Here is a 20,551-nt window from a genome sequence, read left to right on the forward strand (position 1 = left end):
CACATGGAGTAAGTTCTATCAATTTAGAGAAATATAGAAAAATGTAGTAATTTGCCCAACGAAAAGGTGGAAATATTAAATTCTAAGTGTGTTAAAAGACGCTATTAATAGATGCCTACAATACCTCTATGTCATCTTTAAACATTGCTGGTGCTGGTTTATATTCTGGATCTTCTACATCCCTGTTAAAATTTCAACACAAAAGAAACCGTCTTAGTAATATTTTAGATGTCCTTACACACTTTTCAATTAAGCAAAACTCATTAAATGTAGTTAGATATGCTGTATTTAATTTTCTATTTGAAATGAGGAAAATATTTCATAGCTTGAATCCTGTCCCCCCAATTCACTATCTCATTCAAAGTTGTTCTTTGTGATCATAGCTGCTAACCTCACTGATGAAGCAACAAATAAAAGCAGTTCTCCCTTTCAGCAGTTATCAGTGATAGTCAAATTTTTCTACTGGGGTCGGTCACTGGTTAGCTACAAAAGACTAATACACCAAGCTGACTGTCTTGAAATCAAATCAAGTTAAATAGGTCTGTAGTACTCTGCCTCTGAAGGCTTTTTCACTCCAGTGTCTAAGTCGTATTTCTGATACAGCAACACAAGGTAGAGTCCTTGTTAACAACAAGTTGCTGCATTTTTCCTTTAACTGTGAAATGCCAAACTTCAATGGTTCTGTTACACTGTTCCTAACCCTTTTCCAATCTGTGGGAGTAAAATCAAAGTAGTATTCTTCACAACAATGACATCAAACTAGTATAAAACCAGTTAAGAAGAGAATCAAATACAACACATAAATTCAGTCTCATTTACTTTAAGGCCCTGAACATTTATGCCAACTTTTAAGTGCTCATACCCATCTATATAATCATTTGCTCTCTGTTCGGCAGCAACTGCTTTTTCATCTGGCTTGCCAACCCTTTCCAAGAAGCACAGCGCTGGGTCCGCTCTGATAGTGTTGTATTTTTCATAACCTATAAAGGGAAAAAAAAAGTGGCACAAATGCAACTTTCAGAGTAAGCTATAAAAAAAAAAAATGAGTGTAGGGTGTTTATATTGAGGGGTGGGGAAGTACATAGGTAGTCATCCATATTACTCACCATGTTTAAAAACTCCAATTAGAAGGGATTTATCTGCATCTGCATCCCACCACTCAGCAGGAACTTCAGAGTGATCTGGCTCAGGGACCCAAACATCAATTTCACTAAGGAGAATCACCAACAGCACACCAACATCAATAATATTCAGAGCAAGAAATAAAATTTAATTTTATCTTTGTACATTTGTACTTTGTGTGGGATTTTTAAACTTCTCTCTTCAGGCACACATATACAGCATTCCATGTCCAGCAAACTAATTCAAAGATTACTTTGAAGGTTGTAAAGAGTCCTCAGATTGAAATGTTTAATTTTTTTAATGCACTTTGTTATTTAATAGCAAGTAACAGTTAAAAAAGTGGATGGTTATGCTACTGAGTTACGTAAGTCATGCAATACAATATTAATTTATCATTAAGAATAATTTTGATAACCTAAAGAAACTGAGGCATACAATTTTCACCTCTGCATTCAGTAAGACCCTAAAAACAGCAATACAAAACACCCAGACAGCTTGGTATTTTCTATTTGACAGAGACCAGTAACAGGGAAAGAATATGAAAGCAGAGCCAGCACACAATATTCTTCCTCTCTCAGCAAACTCTGCCAACTCCTACAAATTCGTGCTTCCAAAACTTCGCAAGCCAAGGATCATCTGCTTTTATGTTTAACAGCACGAGATGGACTGTTCTTCCACAAATGTTTATAACAGCTTTCTGAATCAAATTAAAACTTTACATCCACCACAAGCTCCTGTAGCAGTGAGTTCAAGAATTCCCAAATGGCAATACTTCCATAAAAAAAAAATTAATGGAATATGCAGCGCATAACCAAAAGTGTGCACAAAGATGCAGGAAAACCCCACCAATTAGAATACAAAGGATATAATTCTATCTTTCACTCACTTTTTCAGTCTATTTGACTTAAATATTTTTCCTTTATATAGCTAGACTCATAAATTGGAATCAGGACTTCCTCATGTCAAGTTGATACAAAGTGTTTAGTAAACAAAACATTTTTCTCACAAATATTTGGTTTTAACATTTCTTGTTTAGGTCTAGGAAGATTTCTGAATTTTCATTTGATCATTTACATTTAAAATAGACAACCAAAAAACCTCTCTATACTTCACCTGGCATCAATTCCATCAAACACCTTTTGGAATTCATTACCAATGACTTCTTGTTTTAAGTAATACAGCATTCTTACTCGAAGCAAGACCCTACACAAACAAACAAAAAAGAAATACAAATATTAGCACTCTAAAAGCTTTCACTAGTTGTGGGTGGTTTTGTTTTGTCTTTTGTAATATCACAAAGCTTTCAAGTCATTTTCCTAAAACATACTTCCTTCAGTTATAAGAGGAGATAACCTCCAATTCAGGTCACCTAACACTTTTTATTGCGATCATTTTACAAATAGTTTCATTGCAAAAGTTATTTCAAATCCTGGACAAAGACCAGGACCAGCAGAACGCTCCTCACTTGCTTCATAAAATATTGCTAAGAACAAACTGCTCTTTCCCTTTTCCTACTTAGAAGATTCCTTTAGAAAGAATCGAGCGGGCTGACAGTGAACATCTTTCACTTCACCTTTTCGTTCCTTCTCATTTAGAATTTGGTGCATGACCTCCCCAATGGCTTCTCCATGCTTTATCTCAATTCTTGACTACAGCTGTATGAAGTTTTCAAGCAGGGTATGACAAGTTTTGCTCCAGAAAAATGATGTATCTAAAACAAGCTCATTTATGGCTATGAATGAGCTTTCAGCAAGCTAATAGCTCAGATTCTCAGAAGCCTAAAAAGCATGCCAGGCAAACAGCATGTAAGATCGAGGGGCAATGACTTTAGTGCTTTCAGTTCCTTTGCTAAGCACTCCCAAACTCTTTAGTCCTTTGGCTGCTACAAGGCTCCCCCGAACATGCCAGCAAGATCTCTCTTCCTCTGTACAGACACAAACATACAAGTTCTTTAAAAATGGTAACAAAATTATTTTAAATGTGAAATACTCAGGTCAACTCCTAATACACTGCAACCTGTTTATTCTAGTCAAGCTAACACCATTAAAATTTGTTTCTTCATAGTGCCACAAGTATTTTGAAGTCTAAGACAATGGAGAATTAGAAGAAAAAAGAATCTTTACATAAACATTGAAAGACATTCACACTTCAGCTACTGCTTACTTGTTGCAATGGTGTTTTATATGCTTTTTGTATCCTTCATCTTGCAACAGATGTTCTGGATTGTATTTTCGAAGCCATTCTGCTTTGTGTATATCAAAAGTGCTAGCCTGGGTCTTCACTTTTTTTCCCTTTCTTCCTCTAGGCACAGGGGCTGATAAGCCTATATAATTTAAAATATAATAACAGAAACAGCAACCAGTAGGTATAGATCCCCATGACACTTATAGTTCCTATATCCTATACCAGTGTTGTGACCTGCAGTGCAGAGAAAATACTAGCATCGCAGCCTCTGGATATGAGGGCTTTTTTCTCTTTTGTCTCTTAGAGCATCTCTGGAGTACATTTCACCAGCTAAGGACAAAGCAGGAGAGAGGGAAAGAAAGGAGAGTGGGTTGTCACCTACTATGAAACAGAATAGGTTCTTATGAACTAAAATGAAAAGAAAGCTTACACAAAGTATACCAAACCATTTGGGTAAGCCATCAAACACAAAGCAAAGCAGAAATGACACTTCTTTTCCCATCAACTAAATTGCGTATCTGGAATAAATTCCATTTATTTCAAGTAGGATGCATTCAGAGAGAATTTTTAGCTGGTTTTATCCCAGTACCACAGGCATACGTATATGAAGCTATTTAACTGCAGAAACATGTAAGTCCTTACCAAGGTGATTCTGTAGCTCTCGTGTTTGCCCATCCTCTGTTGGGGTAATGAGATCCCATATAAAACTTTTTATTTTCTCATCCCCTCTGTAGTGAACAAGACAATAGGCTAACAGAGCTCGGCAAATTATCTCCACATCCTGTTCATTCAGCTGTCTCTTGAAGCGACCATGTGACAAAATTTCTCTCCATCGACCCCACCTAGTCCAAAGTGAAACACAAATCAGCACTTAGAAGTGAAACACTTGGGTAGCCTGTAGATTTCTGTTACAAAAGGGAATTTGTCTGTAAAATATTTAGCTTTCCACTTTTTTCCTTCAGCTTAAGTTACTGAGTGGAAATATGAAAGTCACATTTGCAACAAAACTCCATGTGTTTAAAACAGAGTTTTAAACAAAACTTGCCTGTTCACAGAAAAATATGGATGATTGTTTTAGGCTTTTAAGACACAAAACTGAGAGCAATTCATACTGATAAACACACACAGTCATTTATCTTACAAGGTGGGTGAGAAAGAACCTAAGATTTTATTTCCGAATCAACATATCTGATTTAAGTATGCTTAAAATAACTGGTTAGATTTTCAGTTCCTATTTGCACCTCATGGAAGTGCAAGACATTCTGCAATTATGAAGATCAAGTCACCTACCAAGCCTTTATTTCAGGTATTTATTTACTTACAGAGTTTGGAGCCTGCCTGCAGCACTTACTGTAATGATTTTTAGAGACTACTGCAGTACCCACGTTAAATGTCATAATCTCCTTTGAAGAAAGGTTTTCACCTCTCTCCTTTCGTGTTTCTTCAGTTGCAAATTGTCAGAAAGATTTATGCAGGGTGCATGATGGACTCACATAAATTCATATTCTAAATAAATTCTATATATACACACCAGGTTATTGCCAATATAGGTAAAAGTTATTCCATAAATACAATTTAGTACATGGAAAAATACTAATTTTTTTAAAAATTCCTAGAATGAAGAAGGATGTATACAATACCCATAGACCAGCAAGTTTTTTTCCACCCGAAAGCACTCTGTTCTTCCGTATCCATTGGAACGGTCACAAGGCCTGCGGAGTTTTGGTTTATCATCACCCTCGCTTTCTACTTCAGATAACTCAGCCAGCTCATCTTTTGTAGCACTAAAGGGCCGTGTTTGTTTCCTAATTCTTGGGGTATCAATAACCAGGCTGTTCTGCAAAATTTCAAACAAACCTTATCAGAGAAACAGTTGGTAAGTTTTTCTTAAGTAGATGGCTTCCGTTCAGAAACAACAACTTCTATCTAATGTCATTAATAGGTATTTTGTAAAGATATCACAGTAAACACCGATAAAGCAAGTAAAATATTTTGTGGTATTTAAGGCAACAAAAAATGGGTTTCGTACCGTGATGCCAGTACATTAGTTATAAATAATACTGAATACCTCATCTGAGCTGAATGCTTACAGAGACTATGCTGCAGTCTTTGTGAGTAAAAAAGGGCACTGAAACCTTTTTAGAACTGACTGCATGGTAATGTCTTCAAGTATAGGACACAACTTCCAGTATTATAAAATTGGTAAAATTCTTAGTCACCTATTTTGCGGATTCCAGCCCAGGATTTACAGACAGAGAAACAAGGCAATCAGAACAATTACACACTTTCAACCATTTCCAAATCTCCGACAAAAATCAAAGACCCTGAAACTCTTCTGGGACAGCAGGGAACTAGGAAATAAAGCTATCAGCAGGCTGAGTACCCCTGCACAAACTAACCAGCACAAAAAATCTGATTTGTTGAAGTATTAATCAAAAAAGCACCAGAAATCCTACACCTGCTATTTCAGAATTCAACAGCAAGCACATACTTGAAAAAACGTGCATTAAAAAAGAGAAGTACTTACTCTACCACTGATAGCATCTATATCTATTTCTGCTTTTTTGGCCCATTTCTGCCAGAAGTTGGGATCATCTAGTGAAATATCAGTCCTGTTTCCAGATGCAACAAAACTAGCCTGTAATAAATAAAACTAAATCTTACCAACATCATACAAGTTTGTAGAGTTTGAATGCCTCAGTGCTGTGAAGACTGCATAACTTTATTTAATCAAAATCTCCCAAGCAGCTCTTAAGACTTTAGAAGTTACAGTGCAAAGCAACTCAAAAGTTCTCCTCCCCCTTTATTTTTTAAAATCAGATCCATAATATATCAGAAAAATCTAATGAACTTTTATGCACCACCAGGAGAGAACAACATTAAGCAGCAAGATTCTTCTGCTTCTAAGTCTGAATCCAAATTACTTGAATGGAAGAGAAGAGAATTTTTTGAAGAGGCTTATAAGCATTTGGGGATTTTATCTCATGCAAAAGTACTCGCTTGAGGGAAATTTCAAAGGAGTGTTTACACTACCAACAATCAAAGCTTGAGAGCATGGAATAAGCTTAATTTCAGAAGGCATTTAAAAAAATCCTGATACACTGCTTTTGGGAAAAGAGTAAATACATACAAAAATTTCTAACTCTTCTGAAAAAGACAGTGATGATGATGTTTCCCTAATTGGTTTCCTAGCTCTTCTTTAGAGAAGACTTTAGAAGTCTATTTCTTATTTAAGCCACAATCAGCAAGATACAAGAGAACCTAAATAAATGTATATTTATAAATAATATACATTTATAGTCTTAAAAGTTTTCTTTTGTATTTTTTTTTCTTATTTTTTGGGAGGGGTTTTTTGAATTGTCACAACTGCATCTGTGAAGTACTCACATTCCAAGTGCAGCTATACTGCTTGGGTTTTGGGGTTTGTTTGTTTGGTTTTGGGGTTTTTGGGTTTTCTTTTATTTTTTATTTATTTATTTACCTGAATTTGCATTTGTTTGGATTCATATTTGCACATGCATTGGAAATTAAGGAGTCCAAATTTACTTTTTGTTCTGTTCATCCAGTTTTCCGGCATAGGTTTTTGGATGCTACGATATTACTTTTTTCTCTTACCCCCCCAAAAATGAGAAAATGACAGTCCAATTTTTTTATAGACTATTACTCCTAAGACTTTACATTCTCAGTGCCCACCACATACATAAATATACTCTCCACTCCCTGCTATTTTAGGAGCTTTCTTATCTTGCTTTTCAAACTCTTACAAAAAAGCACAAGGTTCAAACTATATCCTATGTGTAGACATTTTTAGAATAACCCTCACAATTTTTAACCTTATTAATAATTGTCTTACATACATTTTCCCCTGCTCTTAATATATCTGAATGCAAATGGATCTGTAAACAAAACTGGTTTAATATTCTTGGTTACTGCAGTCCATTACATCTAACACAAGTCCTAGCCTTGACAAAAGCAGCACACACCTATTACTCATCTTTGCTCAAGCATGCTCTTTGCATCTGGCATTTACTCAATCTGTACCTGCAAATCTGATATTGCTATGTGCACACGTTAATACAAACACATAGATGTAAGAACCCAGAAAAGGTGCCTAATATACACACACATCAGATAAAAGTAAACATAACTTTAAAAAATAAAACATAAAGCTTTACAACATTCAATTATATTTACAGCTCTATATTGTCAAAGAAGAACTTGCTGCTTCTGCACCTTGGCAAACGTGGAGCCCCTCCCTTCTGATTCAATCGTGATAGTTTTAGTACGACGCTGCAAAATTTGGTCAATGTCTTCCTCGCAGAATTTAGAGCCTTCATCTTCTTCATCCATAATGGCACCATAGGCACCTCTTCGAAGCAAGTCTTCTATTTCTTTTTTGGAGAGTTGTTGGATCTGAGCAAATAGAACAGATGTTAGACAGTCTAGAAAAAAAAACCCCCAAAGCCTTTTCTATTTCTCTTTCCCTTTCCAATGTTTCTGCAACCTAACTGTACCTTATAAATTATAAACTTAAAATCCAGATTATTAAAAACTAAGAGAAAAGTCTACTAGACAGTTGAAATAATTTGTTACGTGGTTACTGTACACATTTTTACAAGTATGTATCTTTTTTGTTTTGGCTATGCTCAACACCGTGACAAACGTAAGTTTAAAAAAATTACTTGTTAATACTAGATGTAAATCTCACCTCATATTAAAGTAACACATTATATTAGTACGAGAAGATACAAGGAAACAAAAGAAAACTTTTCTCTATGTTTGAACTTTGACATTATCTGCCCTGGACCTTAAGAGGCAAGAAATAGTGAAATATTTATCAGAGTAACTGACTACATTTAAAATTATGTAAACTATATTGTCAGTCCACATCAGAAAACATAACAAGAGATGCAAATTACGGAAAAATGGTAGCTTCTGCAGTTAAAAATGGTTCCCACATGATTACAAAAACAAAAGGAAAGTTATTTCAAGAAATAAGTCTACGTACACCACCGACACTGTTTTCTCTTCCACTCATACTCTGTAAGACAGCCTTATCCAGTCCCAGTTTTAGACTTGCTCTGTCAAACATCTCTCTTTCATAGGAGTTACGCGTTATCAGCCTGTAGACCTTCACTGCTTTGTTCTGACCAATCCTGTGACAACGGGCTTGAGCCTTTTGAAAGAAAGGAGAGCAGCAGTAAGAATTTAGACTTATCTAGGCATAAGATACAATTCCTTCAATAAATTGTTTCTGCTGTAGCGCATTCTGAAAACCAATAGTATGAACTCAAAAGGAAGTCAATTCACATTTACTTAAATGGAAGCTATCAGGTATTTTCCACATTGTGAAGAGTTTTCTAAAAACAGTGTAGTAAGTAAAATGAATGATCTGTGTTGAATGCCACTGAATGGTATTTCTCGTGCAGTAACACTAGATAAAAAGGCATGCTAGCTCTTAAGTTATCTGATCCCCAGATACAAATGGTAAAGGAGTTGTGACTTGAGAATGGATTCAAATTCAGCATCCAATTCCTAGATTTGATTAATTCACCGTTTCTTAATGCATATTAATCCTTTTCTATATATTATGTTTTAGCTCAACAGCTGTATTTCCATAAACTGTGTCAGTCAGCATTTGCAAAATCTAACCCCTGGTTTCAGAATGTCATCAAAATCTTAAAGAGTTTTATAGACTCACTGACTTAGTTTACCTGTGTTGTGCATTTACAGAGTAATCAATTTGAATGAAACAGAACCTAGCCAAACCCAGATGACCTCTCCTATCCAAGTAGAAAGTATTCATCAAAAAACATTAAACATATGCCTCAAAAGTAACTTGAACATTTTAAAATCGTACATGTTCAAAACAGAGAAAATACTCAAAGCGATCAAATTTGTATCAACCAGGTTTGACTTCTTAGGCCTCACTACTATGCTCAACGGAAGTTACCTGCAAATCATTTTGAGGATTCCAGTCAGAGTCAAAAATAATACACGTATCTGCTGCAGTCAAATTAATGCCCAGACCACCAGCTCTGGTGCACAGAAGGAAGACAAAGCGATCGGAATCTGGTTTGCTGAACCGGTCAATTGCAGCTTGTCTGAGATTCCCTCGTACTCGCCCATCAATTCGTTCATATAAGTATCTGGAAATGGCCACAGACACACACACACAAATCATTACAATTTTTTTTATAATTTGAAGGGGGATTAGAACAGATCTCCTGCTTGCATATTTATTCTTTATAATGAATAAAAGTGATATAAACTAACTTTGATTATCAGTTCGTAATATAACCAGGAATCACGACAGAACTTCCATTATCTGTAGTACTAATACACATCAGCGAGTCCAAACATCGAGCATTGTAAGACAAGTTCTTCTGAACTTTGTCCATTAAAGCAAGTACCTGATTATACATACCAGGAAACATGTATTACCATGGCACGTAGCTGCATTAAAACACACCATAACCTGAAGTCCTACGTGGACACTTACAAGTTTTTCACATGCTATTAATCTTGGAACCCTGCCTAGGGTCATAGAAGCAGGACAGTGTACTTTTGTATTATATACCAAATTGTCTGAACATGTTAGGGGTAACCAAGCAATCAGCACAAAGCAGTAGCTGGTGAGCTGTGATTGCACAAACTGCATATCGATTCTGTCAAGATTAAGAAAAATGGAACAAAAATGACATGACAGCACCTCTAACAGTCTTTATCAAGGCACCAATGAATCCAGGGCTTCCTAAACTAAAACCAGCAAATTTAAAAGCCTAAAATAAAACTGTCATTTCTGTTACCTTTGACAATTACAAAGACTCCTATGAAACTTCCGAAATCAAGTGAAACGCTTAAAAAGAGAGCAAATACTTCTGTATGTTGGAAATGGAGTAAGATGCTGAATGCATATCTACTAGTCAAAAAGCTTCACAACCATTTTTCTTCTAATCAGCTATAAAATGGCACAGCAGATAATCCACAGGACCACAGGCATTTTGGCAGGCAGCCATCTCCTACAATCATGAATTCTGTTAAGTATTAAGTCTAATCATGTGTGCACTCTAACATTTCTGATCCAACAGTAGCATAGAGCAAATTTCAGCTACTACGGATTTCAGAAGATTCTACCTGTGGATATGATGCCACTAGTCTAGATGTTACATCGTTACAGAAAAAGGAATCTTTTCCATCTGGATTATAAGCACTACTATGAAGTTAAGATTAGTCTATTAAAATAAAACGCACAAACTGTTAAGCACTCTGTTCAAATAGATAGCTTTATGAAACAAAAAACATAGAAGCATACAAGTTACATGAAATTATCACAAAAAGAGGTATTAATATAATCTACCAACGATTTTCAATATACATTCCAGTATCCACTGCAGGAAGGCTTGACATTTCTACTAATTTCTATTTTTTCACGTATTAACTCTATATTAGTGCGTAGTTCACTGACAAATACACACTTCAAAGCATTCCAACAAATGGACTATTAAAACAACAAGAACTATGCCTTTTTATAGTTGTTCAGGTTGATATAGCAACTACTGACTGTAACCAAGTTTAAGGTTAGATTTTATGTGCTAAGGCTTTATGCCTAGTATTTAGTCATGTGCTTAAATAAGCTCTTAAGTTTTCATGGAGTCAACAGCATAATCGAAGGGTGCTATTATATGTGACAGCAAAAGCCGATCTAAGGAGCTGCTTTATGGCTGGTAGTTCAGTTCTGCTGCAAAATTCAAAGCAGTAATAATTTAGGAAAGATAAGAAGCACATTTTTATTTTTACATTAATAAAAAACAAACCTCCAGTTGTTTACCATTTTATACCTATATTCTCCTGGGAGTAAGGAACTGCATTACCCCTGTCTGGTCCAAGTTCAACACATGTAAATAACGAGCACATTCTATGCTTCTGGGGTTTGGATGAGCAATGTTGAGCTTGAACTTACTTCGTTTCTGACAGGCAATGTATAAACAGTACATACATACAAGGATGTTTAATAGAAAAAGCAAACAAACTGAAGGCACATGGTTTACTCAACAACCTCTCTTTAATTGTTCTCCTAAGTTTTTCATTTGCTGGTGAATATATGATAAGCCATCACAGAACACAGCAAGTTAGACAGTGATTAACAAAAAAAAATATTACTATCTTTGGTGTACTGTAATCATTAATCCTGCACTAACATTCAAAGATATGCCCACTGAGAACAACATACTACAGGAGACAGCATATGCAGTATCTTACCTTTTATGTATAAGATAATCCTCTAAAATATCAAGGCAGCGTACCATTTGAGAGAAGATAAGGACCTTGTGGCCTCCTGCTTTCATTTTTGGAAGAAGTTTATCAATAAGAACCAATTTACCAGCAGACTGTATCATTGCTTGCAGATGGAAGTCAGGAGCACTTGGGCTATAGGTTTCTTTAAACTCTCCAAGGATTTTCTCTTCAGCACCTACCAAAGAATATATTTCTGTATCTATAGTTGTATCTACACAAGTATCTCCGTACACATACAAAACTAAGTTACCAGAATCAGTGCTTGTACTCTAAACACCCTCTGTTCTAAATACACTCCAGCCACTGCTGGAGACAGAACAAACTTCTGGATGGATCTAAAGTCTAGCAAGAACATCTATTTCTATGCTCTCTGAAAACAAGCCTGAAGCTTTTAAGCACAGAAAAAACACCTAGAATGAGGTGAACCCCCCAAACTGCAAAAACAACAACACAACTTGAGAACAAGTGTTGTGTAAAGAACTGGCTAAAACCCACAAGTCTCTTTGTCTCTGTGATATTTTAAGGGGGACATGAGTCTTAAAAACAGTATTTTGAAGATCTTTTCTGAAGTCCCACCATGACTGAAATAGTAGCAAAAAACTTTAAGAACTTAAAGTGTATTTTCTTGCAAGCAGGAAAAACATCCAAGTTAGTTATAACTAAGTGAGAAAAGCAATGAAGACTGACACAGACCATATCACTTGCAAGAAGCATTAATTTTATAAGTCAGCTCTAGAAGTTCTTTTTCATACTGTTTTTAAAGAGATACAACATTTCCATGAGATAATTGCTTCTAAACGTTCTGTGAAATCCTACGAAAGAACAAGTTAGCATTTCAGGCCTCAAATACACAACTGCCTCACATCTTTGCCTTACAGCTATCAAAAAAATGCTTCTTTACCTTTGATGAGATAAGGGTGATTGCAACACTTTCTGAGTTCCATCATAGTGTTAACCAGATTGGGTACATTTGCTTGCCCGGCTCCTTTGGATAAGAATGCAAAATTTTTCTCCAAAATTGCTCGGTAATATTTCTTCTGAATATTAGTTAGTTCTACTTCAATTATAGTTTCCTCCTTAGGAGCCAACTTTTTTTCTACATCTTCCTTTAATCGTCTGAGCATCATGGGTTTCAGAATAGCTTGTAGTTTCTGAACCTAAATGAAACACAACAGTTTTTTGGAACAAGAAAAAGTGACAGTGTAGTTTAATTAAAATTTTTTAAACACCGTATCACTAGTTTTTGTCCTAGACGTACACAAAATATTTTCCAAGATGGGATATAGCCTAATTTTTAAACCCAAATTACTGAAGAATATTTTTATGTATCCAGCCCCAAAAAAGAAAATCTTCTTAGCATTTGTCTGCAAAGCCTCTGCCTACAAAGCCAGAAAACTTCAATTATTCTAGTTACTTGTCAAATTTACAAAACCGATCCAAAAAAGTAAAAATAATTCTTTAACATAAAATATCATACTTAACTGATTTCTACTGACTGCACAGTTCAGAAAAATTGCATGACTAAAGAACTCATAGGTGATATGTGGGGAGTGAAGGGGAGAGGGAGGACCAATAACAGTTACTATATAAAACAAAAGCATTTCCTTCAAGGAAGTCACTCTTAAATACTGAAGTTCAAAATGAACTTATTCAACAATGCAATACCTGCTCCTCTGTTTTAAGGTCTCCAAATTCTTGCATGAATGTAGACTCAGCAGGAAAACGCAATGGTTCAAGAAAATGAAGGAGGCTAAATAATTCTTCTACTGTGTTCTGCAGTGGGGTACCCGTTAACAGCACTTTATGCTCCTATATAAGGAAAGAAAACTCCCGTGACGTGATGTGTTGCAAAAATTTTTGTATTAAGTCTGAGCATCATAACCTGAAAATACCAGTTCTACGGGTCACTAAGCACACAGATAAACAGATTTATAAAAGAACAACAATAAGTACTTTCTACTAGCTTTTCTTTAAATTCTGTCTTCCTACATCTGTAATAAAGAAACGACTGAATGCTTCAACTTTTGCCAACTACATCAAGTAAAACGTTAACTACGGAACTAGACAATAATTCTGTTTTAAATTCTACTACTTGCTTGCTTTTATTGTTAAATAACTTGTTTAAAATACTTTCTAGGTTTTTAAACATTAATTACTGCATAAAAACTATTTTATTATTATAAAGTGTATTTTAAATGAAATCATCATAATCGAACTATCGAATAGTATAATCAGAAATAGATTCTGCTTACAGTTAGAACTTGACACATTTTATTTAATCAAAAACACACCAGCGTCAGCTATCAAAAATACATACATTTGAAGAGAGTATCAGGAATAGGTATCTTCTGAGAAAGACTGCTTGAGAGGTCTTCAGCAGGTAAAACAAATTTGTGATTTATTATCGTGCTATACTTAACTAGAATCAAACCCAAAAAGTGAAATATAGTTACTCACAAGGTTCATTAATTTTAGTCCTTCCAAGAGTTTGCAATTTTTGTTCTTCAGCCTGTGAGCTTCATCAATAATAACACACCGCCATTCAATTGCATTTAACTCTGGACACCCACCAAGAATCATTTCAAAAGTTGTGATAATGGCTTGGAATCTGTAGGTACCTCGAACAATACGTCCCTGGAGAGCCATCAACAGACAAAATTTGCTACATTACCTTGAATCCACTCAATTTAAAGATTTTGTTGCTGGAATTTTATCAAGAGCCAGACATCAGATCTTACATTATAAATTGTTTTGTCATCCCATACACATTTATTACATCTCTATAACTCTGTAATTAATACTAATGAATAATTATCCATAGCCACAAATCCAATATTGTCTTACCAACAGTAAAATTTTAACCACTTTTAAATTACAGATATAACCACCTAATAAAACTGTTTCAAAGGGTGCATGTAGATAGTACCACATTTTTAACCCTGGGAAGATCTGAAAACCTAACTGTCAGGAAAAACCCTACAGTCAATCAATCAAAATATATGACAGGAATACATTTAGCACTCATACAGTAAGTAATAAAAATATCACCCGAGAACTAAATGAACACTTTTTATTCAGCTTACTCTACTCCATTGGTCTGACAAAGAGAATATGGAAGGCCTTCCATAAGGCAGTATACAATAACTCACTAGAGAAACAAGGTGTCGTTTTAATATTTAGCACTACTTTATAAAAAGTTTTCAGCCTTACCAATTTTGTAGAAATACCATGATAGTTTAAAAAAAATTGTTTAGTTATGCAGAATACATAGAAAAGGCAAAAAAAACCCCTTTTAAAATAGTCAGATTTCACATTAAATGACATGAAAAAACCTTGAAGTATTTCAGGCAGAAAAGCAAACTGTACACAGACAAAGCTAGTTTACACCAGCAAAAGGAAATCAACAGCTATCTAAAGGTAACATAGAGCTTAATTGGCTGTATTTTTGTTCTCACTGCTCTTCAAATTCAAGACCCAACTACAATCACCTGTGTACACTTTAGTCTCCACATGAGTATCAGCATCACTGCTATCCAATTGCAAAATTACTCAGCATATTGAAACAACATACATCTTGCTGCAACCACTTTAACAAAATTTACTCAGTAAACATACGTTAAAAGATTCTGATATGCAAAAAAGCTTAAAAAGCACATCATGGGATGTAAAATGACTTTCACTAAGACATATGTACAGATAATGTAAAGTATACTTCTTATTACTACTACCTGAAACAGGTTTGGGGTAAGTTATTGCATGCAAGTGACATTACAATACCTGGGAGTCCCTGAAGTACATTTCATACTGCTGAATCATCTGCCTGCTGATCATACTTCCATGATACACCACAACATTAAGGTCAGTCCACGTGCGAAATTCTCTTTCCCAGTTTGTTATAGTGGAAAGTGGAGCTATGATGAGAAAAGGCCCTCTTATACCAGCCAGGAGAATTTCATAGAGGAATGTAATTGACTGAATGGTTTTGCCAAGACCCATTTCATCTGCTAAAATGCAGTTTCGCCTGAAAGTAAAATATATTTATTTGTTATTAGCACCAAAGAAAGTACAGACACTAAAGCTATTACTCAAATGGACAATTTATAAACACGACACTCAAAAATACCAGTTTAAAACAATAGTCAAAATTGAGGCACTGTAAAAGATGCTTGCAAACATTCCCTGGTTATGGTGAAAGAATGAACTTGGTACACCAAACCACAAGCTTTCAATCATGTTTAGCACTGGCAAAACCTGAGAATGCAATGTTCCATGAGGTTCTCCTAGAAAAATATTCCGGAAGTACTCTTTTGGGACTGCATCTGCCCTAATTAAAGGAATTCAAGTTAATCAGATTTCCTACATATACACTCACCTTGACAAAACTGCTAGAAATTAATGAAGATTCCCAAAAAGTCACAGATGGAAAGTATCCCAGCTACACTCACATAAAAGGAGTGCATTATAGCATCACTGACAAATTTCCCCTCGTTTCCAAAACCGAGACAGATGCATACAACTGAATTACTACACCAAGTACCACTATGTGCTCATCCTCAGCCATATATTTCAGCCCTTCACTCTGTTTGCACAGATGCTCACACAGCTATGTAGTGCTTGACTGAGAATTCAAAGAAAATTTTCTTTTGCAGATCATGAAACAGTATGGTAAACCGTTATGCTTGCTGACATAATCTCTATAAAAGGACAGGCGACTGATACTTTGGAAATAAAGTAAGCAGGAAGATTCATGAATAGAAATCCAACTTAGATACAGAGAAAATACAACCTTCTAGAAAATATCTTGAAAGTTATGATATTTCCATTAATACATCATAGCATTAATGAACAAAAGTTAACTTTAGCTTACAATATAGAAAACACAATTATTTACTAGCCTTATTTTTGAAGAGAGGTAACTTTATTTGAAATACATACTAATGTAGAAATCATCTGAAAGATGCAAGAGTTTCCCAGTTGTTCCAAAAATTCTGAAAGCTTGTACTTTGGTGTAAGTTGCTTTCTGTTTTAATTTCCTCAAAGCCACTGAAAATTTATTTTCAGTTGGGTTAGTTTTATTCTTTTAAGATTTGATTTTTGTTATTCTTGTTGATAAAAACATACTTGTACGCCCAAAAGACGAGAAATTTGTTTTTTCCAGTCACACCCTTTTAGCTATAAGCAGAGAAGTTCAAGATAAATTTAGTTAAAACAGTATCCATCCCCAGTAACAGTGATTCACTCCATATGGTTTAAATTTACATTAAAAAACATTCCATGCATATACCTATTGTACCAGTTGAATAGGAGCCAGTTAAGTCCTTCCAGTTGATATTCCCTGAGCTGATTGCCATTTTTATATTCCCTCGACTGTTCTATCTTCTTCCAGGAGTTTGGAGGTGGTCGGTCCTTTAACAGAAAGATTAATACACATGCAAGTTGGTACACGCTTTACATCTCCAAAACATTTTAACACGCTATTTCCTGAGTGTAACAATTTAGTTTTAGAATGTAATTATTCAACCTTAAAGCTGGGAAGGTGTCATTGTTAACATTACTTACTAATTATTAGTCTGCAGAAACCCGAAATCTATATTTATTTGTCTATATAACTTAATACTTTAAAAATTAATTTAAGACAACATTATAATATCAAGTAACTGATTTCTAAAACTAACCATACAAATAGCTTGGCACTGGTAATTTGAAACACTAATTCATTTATACAAGGATATACGGTTTGACTTTGGAAGCTCCAAGAACAGCTGTCCTACAACCAGAGCCAACTGAGTATTTGGGACTATCAAAATCCTCAAAGTCTAAGTAACTGGATGCTGATGCTATCCTCCTGAAGCAGTCTGGGCAAGCTACACTGAGTTACTATGATCTTGCCCTTCCGTTTCAGCACTTGCCCTGGTCACTGCTGATCACTCCATCTCACAGTTAGCCAATTCAGGAAGCCAACACCAGGAATGCAAAAAAGTAGACTTGTGAGGGGTTTTGTTCCCTGAATTAATTTCACCAAGGGATCAGATGAAAGACAGTATCTGCATACTCAGGATCATGATACAAAGAACATGACAAAACAGACTGTAACAGTATCAAGGTATATCATCTTAATGTCCCTAGCAAGCTAAAGGAAAGCTGAGAGGCTACATATAAAAATATATATATAGACACACACACACACTAGCTGCCAGGCCTGCAGACTCAGCAGGCTGGCCATTAGTTTAGCAGGCAACTTAGTAGAGAAATCATGAAGTTTTTGACTGATACTAGGTAGGATTCCAGCAGAAAACACTACACTCTCTTCGGATAGCTTCTGCATCCCGACATGAACAAACTCACAGGTTCAAGCACAATATTTTTAGTACGAGCTTTCCTGATCAGCTGTACTCCCCCCACCCCCAACATTTCTCAGTATTTATAAAAGCTTGCTCACTCATGTGACCTTATCTGGCAGCTCTGAATTTTAGATTTGGATTTTATATCTCTTTATTGCCAACATCAGCATCACCTGACACCAGGTCTCAGTGCAGCAGTAGCCATGGCTTCCTCCCTGCACCCACAAGCAACCATCTGTCCACTCCCCCACACCAGGAGCAGCCACGCTGCTGCTCGCAGGGCTGCAGTCAGCAAATACTTTCTTGTACTTGCTGGAGCCTAGAACAAAAAATACTTGTTGCTGATGCTAAGATGACTGTCAGTTGTACAGCTGCACTTTAATCATCTTCTCTCAAAGCCAAATACAGTAACAAAGAGGTACAAAAGCCCTTCTTTCCACATGCCAAAATGGCAGGATTTTAAATAAATACTACAAAAATGAACTAAATATAACATGAAGACGTTAATCATGACTACTGTCATTATCTGTAGATGCAAAAAGCATTAAAATAAAATCCAAAGCCTACAAATTAAAACACTGTGCATATTCAGTTATGTAAAGTAAGTAAGTTAGAACAAGTGTTGTACTACAGCATGCAGGACACATGTTTTACTCTGACAATGACATACTGGACTTTAAATAGAACTATTTTGTTTTCTCCTGCTCTATGAGACAGAAGATCGATAATTTAAAGATAAAACAAATTTCCTTACATGTATTTTTCTTCCTTTTAGCTAGCCCATTATGACAAGAAGAAAAATAAAAGCAGGAAGTAATTACAGAATCTGTTTGACAGATCTCATTTGCCAATTTCCTTCAGTGTTGAAGCACAAGACTTAACTCTGTTCTCTATAAAAGGATGTTTACACTTCATTCTGTTTTCTCCTCATCTTAATGGTGTTTAGATTCTGTGATAGCCAGTTTCAATGTGTTGCTCGTCACTCACTTAGAAGCTCAGAAAGTTATAGCAGTTCATATTTTTTCCTAAACAAAAATTTTGATATTTTTTTTTAACAGAGTAACAAATTAGATGAGAATATTTATCTAAGCCTACCTGAAAATATTACTATTCCTAGGTAACAAGGCACACAGATCCTTTACACAGAATGTTAATAAGCCTTATGTTTTAACACAAAAGTTGAAAATTGGGAAAACAAAATCCAATTTGCCAAGACAGACAAGTAAATTAGCTATAATTTTACCAATCTCCTTGAGTCAGGCCTGGAAGCTTGCAATTGTTCAAATTCTTCTATTTTTGCTTGATCTACATCTTCTTTCAGCTCCCACGTACTGTCTTCATATGGCAACGAACACCATTTTACTAAATAGTAAATAACAGGCTGCAGAAGAAAATTCTGAATGTTATCAGCTTTTAATTTAGTATACAGACTGTTAATATGCCTTCCTATTTGAGTAGCCAGCTTACATGAGAACTGGAAACAAAAGCACATTTCTGATACTTTTTAAAATTTTTGGTGTAGATTCTTGTTATCCTCCTACTTACCCTCAGGTTCTCATATTCTGCCACTTATAGACCCCTGGAGTACTTTTCAATCCCACTTACTCACAAGTGAATCTCAGTCTTAGGAAAGATAAAACTACTAACATTTGTGATGTTTGTGGAAATGGGGCGGGGGCAGAATTAACTACAGAGGTGCTACCCAGAACACTTCCTCCACTCTCCAAATCAGGTTACCTAAGCCTAAAACAACGAGCTTGAGGAAGTTCCTAAAAAAGAGGTCTTCTCAACAAAATAAAAAGCTTTACAGGTCTGCTGGGCGACGTATATAAAAATTTAGGAAAAGTCTCAAAAGATAGAACGGAAGCAGATAAATACTTATTTACTGAATCTAAATAAAATTTAAAACCAAATAAAAAGTCATCTTTCAAGAAGCTGGGGGAAAGTCTTATGACAACAACACTTTTTTTTCCTGAAAGTGTTAAGAATGACAAATCTCCTGCATGAAAAGTAATTTTAACACTCAACCCTGCTTTAGGACGATTAATGCAGAAATCACTGGGTAAAAGTCTGCTCATTTTGCTATCCAGAAGAACAGAGTAAGTAACGTAGCTATTCCAATTGCCTTAATCAACAATTTTGTCAGTCTTTGTTCTCTGCTTGCCTCAGACTCTGAATTTTGGCAATTTATTTGCTTTTATCTTTTTTTCTTTTTTTATTTTCTGATCTCACGAGGTTTTTTCCTGCTTTCCAGAAGAGGTACTTTAAGATAAAAAAAGTTTTGATAAATACAGAGGGAAAAGTCCACTGGTGGCTATCAAAACACCTCTCAGTCACTGGTTGCCTAAAGCCTAGGGACAGAGTTAGAGAGGAAGAGGGAACCACCACTGCCCTGCCTTCTTGTGCTTTTTTGCGACCCGTTGTCACTATCAGAGAGACAGGCCAGTACATGGGATCAGCCTTTTGTCGGAACTCACAAGGCAATCATCAAACCTCACATTTATTTCAGTAACTACCTAAGCTTTGTCTACTAAGAACTATTAATACTAATAAAAATATAAGCCATTGAATTCTGATTTCTATTTCAAAATACACAGCTAGCATAG

General features: G+C 35.5%; 1 protein-coding gene across 5 annotated transcripts in view; it reads right to left on the minus strand.

The window, feature by feature from the left end:
• Nucleotides 1-20,551, minus strand: part of CHD9 (chromodomain helicase DNA binding protein 9) — an 81,268-nt gene that overhangs the window by 18,323 nt on the left and 42,394 nt on the right. For all 5 annotated transcript variants that reach the window (XM_009814714.2, XM_059824976.1, XM_059824975.1 and 2 more), the window contains exons 9-26: nucleotides 19,189-19,326; nucleotides 16,889-17,010; nucleotides 15,382-15,625; nucleotides 14,062-14,238; nucleotides 13,270-13,413; nucleotides 12,506-12,761; nucleotides 11,569-11,779; nucleotides 9,260-9,455; nucleotides 8,315-8,482; nucleotides 7,540-7,719; nucleotides 5,834-5,944; nucleotides 4,947-5,143; nucleotides 3,949-4,148; nucleotides 3,286-3,445; nucleotides 2,236-2,325; nucleotides 1,107-1,210; nucleotides 863-980; nucleotides 125-182 (exon numbers count right to left, since the gene is read on the minus strand). In XM_009814714.2, coding sequence (XP_009813016.2) covers nucleotides 125-182; nucleotides 863-980; nucleotides 1,107-1,210; nucleotides 2,236-2,325; nucleotides 3,286-3,445; nucleotides 3,949-4,148; nucleotides 4,947-5,143; nucleotides 5,834-5,944; nucleotides 7,540-7,719; nucleotides 8,315-8,482; nucleotides 9,260-9,455; nucleotides 11,569-11,779; nucleotides 12,506-12,761; nucleotides 13,270-13,413; nucleotides 14,062-14,238; nucleotides 15,382-15,625; nucleotides 16,889-17,010; nucleotides 19,189-19,326 — 2,874 coding nt within the window. The remainder of the gene's footprint in view (nucleotides 1-124; nucleotides 183-862; nucleotides 981-1,106; nucleotides 1,211-2,235; nucleotides 2,326-3,285; nucleotides 3,446-3,948; nucleotides 4,149-4,946; nucleotides 5,144-5,833; nucleotides 5,945-7,539; nucleotides 7,720-8,314; nucleotides 8,483-9,259; nucleotides 9,456-11,568; nucleotides 11,780-12,505; nucleotides 12,762-13,269; nucleotides 13,414-14,061; nucleotides 14,239-15,381; nucleotides 15,626-16,888; nucleotides 17,011-19,188; nucleotides 19,327-20,551) is intronic.

The sequence above is a fragment of the Gavia stellata genome, chromosome 15 (genome assembly GCF_030936135.1).
Source record: "Gavia stellata isolate bGavSte3 chromosome 15, bGavSte3.hap2, whole genome shotgun sequence".
Lineage (NCBI taxonomy): Eukaryota > Metazoa > Chordata > Aves > Gaviiformes > Gaviidae > Gavia > Gavia stellata.